This window comes from Sciurus vulgaris (assembly GCF_902686455.1).
Source record: "Sciurus vulgaris genome assembly, chromosome: 1".
NCBI classification, from domain to species: Eukaryota; Metazoa; Chordata; class Mammalia; order Rodentia; family Sciuridae; genus Sciurus; species Sciurus vulgaris.
In genome coordinates this window covers 98,815,770-98,821,345 of record NC_136461.1, presented here as the reverse complement: position 1 = coordinate 98,821,345, position 5,576 = coordinate 98,815,770, and the positions used below count along the sequence as shown (strand labels likewise).

The following is a 5,576-nucleotide window of genomic DNA, read 5'->3' as shown; positions in this document are numbered from 1 at the left end:
AAGGAGGAGGGATACACTGGAGAGGGGAGTCAGAGGGCAGTGAGAGGCTGGCTGAGAGGCCAGAGGAGGATGAGGCTGCTGCATGGCTTGCTCCAGCAGCCAGCGCCATCACGATCTGTCAAGCACTCTCCATCCTGGAGGAAGCCCAGGCAGATGCCCACCGGAGGTGTGCCCTAGGGGTTCCCCATCTCTCACAGTCCAGCCAAGAAATGAACACACACCAAAATGGAGAAGAGAGGGGAGGAAGGGGAATGGTCACCTCCATCACCACCTCAGACTGAGCCTCCCAAGCCCAAGTCGAATGCCCTCATCCACAATGGATGCCCCTCGTCCATGATAGAAATGGGCTTGGCAGTCAACCAACCTGGGGCCAAACCCAAGTGCTACTGCTGACAGTTATGCAAACTTGGACTGGTTATTCAACTCTCTAAACCTCCATCTCATCTGTAAAATGGGACAATAACAGGGCTGCACTTGATAGGCTATGGTGAGACTTCCATGAGGCTGTGAAGGGTACGTGCCTAATGCTGACCGTTGGATAGCTACATTCCCAAGGCCCAAGTAGGCTCGTGGGGACCATCCTCTGGACTGAGTGGTTTCTTGTGTTGCACAGGATTCATTCCCTCCTACCTGGGAGAACCTGGAGGACAGGAATCCTTGCACCTCCCAATGCTTTTGAACCAGCCCAGGCCCACATTGGGTGCTCAGTTAGATGTGCAAATATGCAAATTTGCTCTGATCCAGAGTAAAAGCTCTGCTAATTTCCTGCTGATGACAAGACCTAGAAAGCTGCCAGGACCCAGGAGCACAGATGCAGAGCTGAGTAGGAGCAGTCAACTCCAAAGTCCATAGGAGAGGCTGTGCAGAGTTCCAGGCACCCTGCAGAGAGCAGACTTCTCCTGGGATGTGAAGTGTGGCATCAGAGCCTACAGAGACAGGATGCCAGGAAGGAACAACAGAATTAGCTGGATCTTGGCCTAGAGGTGGGGACAATGAAGATGAGCCTCCCATAATAGCACCTGCCTAGAAAAGTGCCTGGCACACACGACATGCTCCACAATTACTTAATAAATCAATGGATCAAGAAGAATGAGGGAGTTGTGTTCACAGCCGCCGCCACACCACCATTGCTCTCTAAAGCCAGCGTCGCCTCTAGCTCGCAGAGCTCCAGCGGAAGGAGAAGAGGGGTAAGTAAGGAGTTCTTTCTATCATGGCTCCTACAAAGCAGACTGCCCGCAAATTGACTGGTGGTAAAGCACCCAGGAAACAACTGGCTACAAAAGCCACTCTGAAGAGGGCGCCCTCTACTGGAGGGGTGAAGAAACCTCATCGTTACAGGGCTGGTACTGTGGAGCTTCATGAAACTAGACGTTATCAGAAGGCCACTGAACTTCTGGTTCTCAAACTCCCCTTCCAGCATCTGGTGCGAGAAATTGCTCAGGACTTCAAAACAGATCCGCGCTTCCAGAGCGCAGCTATTGGTGCTTTGCAGGAGGCAAGTGAGGCCTACCTGGTCAGCCTTATTGAAGACACCAACCTGTGTGCTATCCATGCCAAACGTGTAACAATTATGCCAAAAGACATCCAACTAGCATGTGGCATACATGGAGAATGTGCTTAAGAATTCAGTATTATGGGAAACATTTCATTCTCGAAAAAATTTTTTGCCTCTTCTTCCTGTTATTGGTAGTTCTGAACGTTAGATATTTTTTTCCATGGGGTCAAAAGGTACCTAAGTGTATGATTGTGAGTGGAAAAATAGGGACAGAAATCAGATATTGGCGGTTTTTCCATTTTCACTTGTGTGTGAATTTTTAACATAAATGCGGGGGTGTAAAGCATTAATGCAAGTCAAAATGTTTCAGCGAACAAGTTTCAGCAGTTCGACTTTATAACAATTATAAATAAAACTGTTAAATTTTTCTGGACAATGCCAGCATTTGGATTTTTTTAAACAAGTAAATTTCTTATTGATGGAAACTAAATGGTGTTTGTAGCATTTTTATCATACAGTATATTCCATCCATTCACTATACTTTTCTAACTGAGTTGTCCTACGTGCAAGTACTTGTTTTTAATGTTGTCTGTCTTCTGTACTGTTCCTGTAAGTTTGCTATTAAAATACATTAAACTAGATATAAAAAAAGAAGAAGAAGAAGAATGAGGTTTCCCTACCAGAGCCTTAACTGGTCTCCCTGCTTCCTTGGACTCTGGCCCCCTTATAGCCATTCGTAGAATGCCAACACAGGGCAAACTCTGACCCAGTCACTCCTGCTTAGGACCTGTGGGACCTCCCTTCCTACCATAGGCAGAGATCACTCGTAGCAGCCAGATGGAGACCACAGGCCTCTTCTGTTGGGCCTGAGCCTGAGTGTTTTGTTATGTATTAAATTGAATTTGATTCTACATTTCAAAATGACAGTGCCCACATAAAAACCCAGATTTCTAACTTCTCTGAAAGAGTTGGTTGGGTGACATAGCACACTGTGTCTGTCCTCCAACCTGGGACAATTACTGGAGCTGAGAGGACAAGGCATGCCCTCCCGACAGCAGCATCTTCCTAGGTGGGGTCTTCATGCCCACCTCCCACCCTGGTCCCTGCACACAGAACCCCTGCCCACAGGCCAAAGTGCAAACTCCTCAGCAATGCCCAGAGGACTTGGCGATGTGACCTTTGGGATGAGCATCTCCATCTTGTCTGTCCTCTCTGTCCTTGTTCCCAGTGTTCTGGTTACTCAGCCCCAGAAACTGCCTGCATTCTGTCACAATTGTGAGTGCTTGCACACATGGGATTATGGCCTAGGGTGACTGTCCCCACCATGGGGCCTGCACAGATGCTCACCTGGTCTTTGGTGGAGACTCAAACCCTCCTTGGAGTGGGGCTTCCTGCTGCCCACCCAGGCAGAGTGAGCAGCCCTCTGGCCCCCACAGCTAGCCAGGTGCCATCTCCCTGAACTTTGCACCATGAGCCACTGGGCTGGGAGGGGCAGAGGCCAGTGGAATCATGTCTTGTTCTCTCTTTATCTCCGGTACCCAGCTCAGGACCAATCTCTAGACCGACGGTATTGTCTCCTGGCCTCACTCAATACATCCCTTGAAGGAATCAATGAAATAGAACCTTGATTTCATGGATGACAGAGGCATAAAACAGCACCCAAATGGCACTAAAAAATTTAGAAGACTTTGTTTTATGTAGGTAGACCCATAGCTGGTCACATCTACCCCCAACACATACTCACTCTGTCCTGAAAGATTGAAGGCAAACCCTGCCTTAATCAGTCCAGCTCTAGAAAAAGGAGAAAATGGGACAAATGTTATTTTGAGTCTCTCTCTCTCTCTCTCTCTCTCTCTCTCTCTCTCTCATACACACACACGCACACACACACACTGACATTGAGCATCTCCTCTCCCGCCCCCAGCTGGAGTCTGTGCTTCCTTCATGTTCTAGGCCTTTCCTGATTGCTCTCACACCATACAGCTGTGTCCTGAGTTCTCATCCTAAGGCTCCTTGAATCTAATCTGCTAAATTGATTATTGGACAACTCAGGCCAGAGCTAGTGGTAGAGACAGTCTTCAGACTTTGGGACTGAAAAAGACTTCAAAACCTGGGCATTTTCTAGGAAAAAGAAGCTCAGCCTAGACCATACCCAGGGGCCCTGGTGGGATAGCTTCTGGAGGGGGAAGAGGGACCACCAGGAGAAGAACATAGGGACTGAGTCACACTCTTCTCAGGGCCTTATGCAGAGCACTCACATCCCTACTGACTCATTCCTCCCAACAGACAGGGAAGGTGGGCACTGCCAGGTCTCTATTTACAGATGTGGGACCATCCCTTGAAACCAGCTCCTGTGTGACAGGGCCAGGCTTGCCCTTCATCTGCTTGACTCCAATGCCACATTCTTTATCACCATGTTCCAAATATCAGACTGGGGTTCCCTCAGTCTGGCTGTGGTAGGGACCAGAATGGAGGGAATGGAAGCTGCACGGTGCATGGGAATGCCCTTCAAATTCACTGTCAAGTAGAGTTGTATATTTAGTGAGACCATTTTTCTGTAGGAGAAGGGAAGTTGTTTCTCACTCCCTTCTCAGAGACTCCACCTGGGCCCCAGGAGGGGTTCATGAAGCCAATGAGATAACATTTAATGAAAGCTAGAACCTGGCACTGTCTTCGTGTTATCTCACTGGCCAGGGAAAGGCTCAGGCATCACAGGGTGAGTCACTTGCTGCCCAGGCACGTTTCTAGGGCACAGACCCAAATGAATCTGTATTGGGCTCTTGCCCTTACTGCCCTCTTGCCCTGACTGTGCCTGCTCAGGTGGGTATTCTGCCCCAAGGCAGAGAATGGGGCCTAACTATAAGACCCACATGCCAGCCCTGGAAGGCTGGGGGACATTAATGGAAAGAGACCAGAGAATTTTTTCTCTTCCCTAGAGTTCAAGAGCGCACTCCCTACCCTGCAGAAGTGGACATTCTGGGGTGAGTTGAGGGGCCAGTTCCCCAGACACCTGGCAACAGCACTGGAAAAACAGGGCTCCAGTGGTGTCATCTTGGAGTTCTTTTGACTTCCTCAAACTCTACCTCCTGCTGCCAACCTCATTAATCACCTTCCCTGCCAATCCCCCGGAATGTGGCAGTCAATTAAAAGTCAGCCCTCGGTTAAACAAATAAGCCAACCTGGAAGCTTCGAAGTCAGCTGCAGAGGTTTGGGCTGGTCAAGGATCAGAGGCAGATTTCTGGTCTCTCTTCCTCTGCTCTTCCTCGACTCCTACACCTGTAAGCTCAGAGCCCCCATTTCATAACTAGGAGGAAAGTGCCACCCAAGTGACCCTTTCCCTTTCAGGCCCATATTTGGTGTCCAGCACTCTGCTGTTCCATATAAGGCTCTGCAAACCATCCCCATCTTGCCCTGAGAACTATTCCCACTCTCCGGAATATAGAACTTAGCTCTGGGGACATTTCCCCAAGGAAGTAGAGAGGCTCAGGAGGGGTAGGAGGGGTTGGGGCCAGCTGGGAGGCTCTCAGGATGAGCCTCTTCCTGCCCCTTCCCACCTCCCTCTCTTCCTCAGCCCCCAGGGGTCAGCACTGGTAAAGTCCCACTGGGCCTGGCCTGGGGCAGGTTCAGTCCAGCCTCAGCAACCTTCTGCTTAAGGGAAGAGGGACCCACACCCATATGTGCCTATAAACAAAGGGGAAAATATGCAAACACTCAGCCCACTCACCAGAACAGAAGAATCCACAGCTGGACAGAGGGGTGCATGCAGGTGCAGACCACACTGCTGGTTCAAGTAAAGTGGGGTGGCCAGAGGAGACCTAGCTGAAGGGTCCAGATCCAAGGCTGTGGCTCCCACTGTTGGGCTTCAGACCTCTAGGGTTCCTCAAGCCACTTAAAATATCTCAGAAAGCCAATGAACATCCTACAGTTAAACATGGTGGGGTTTCTGGGATTAATAAAAATTCCAAGGCTTTGCTTTTGGCTGGAATTATGTCAACTGAACACAGAAACATTGACCATCTTGTGCTGATAAACATTTTGAGGGTCAGTATACATGGGACAGATGGAGAAAATGGAGGAAGAT

General features: G+C 49.4%; 1 protein-coding gene across 1 annotated transcript; it reads left to right on the top strand.

The window, feature by feature from the left end:
* The first annotated feature begins 1,156 nt into the window (after nucleotides 1–1,156).
* On the top strand, nucleotides 1,157–2,128 carry LOC306655222 (histone H3.3C-like). Its single transcript, XM_079129621.1, has one exon. The coding sequence runs from the start codon at nucleotides 1,211–1,213 to the stop codon at nucleotides 1,619–1,621; it is 411 nt and encodes a 136-aa protein (XP_078985747.1). The 5' UTR covers nucleotides 1,157–1,210; the 3' UTR covers nucleotides 1,622–2,128.
* The last annotated feature ends 3,448 nt before the right edge of the window (nucleotides 2,129–5,576 follow it).

Excerpts from the sequence above, each read along its gene's own strand:
- LOC306655222 (XM_079129621.1), top strand. The coding sequence starts at position 1,211 with ATGGCTCCTACAAAGCAGACTGCCCGCAAATTGACTGGTGGTAAAGCA.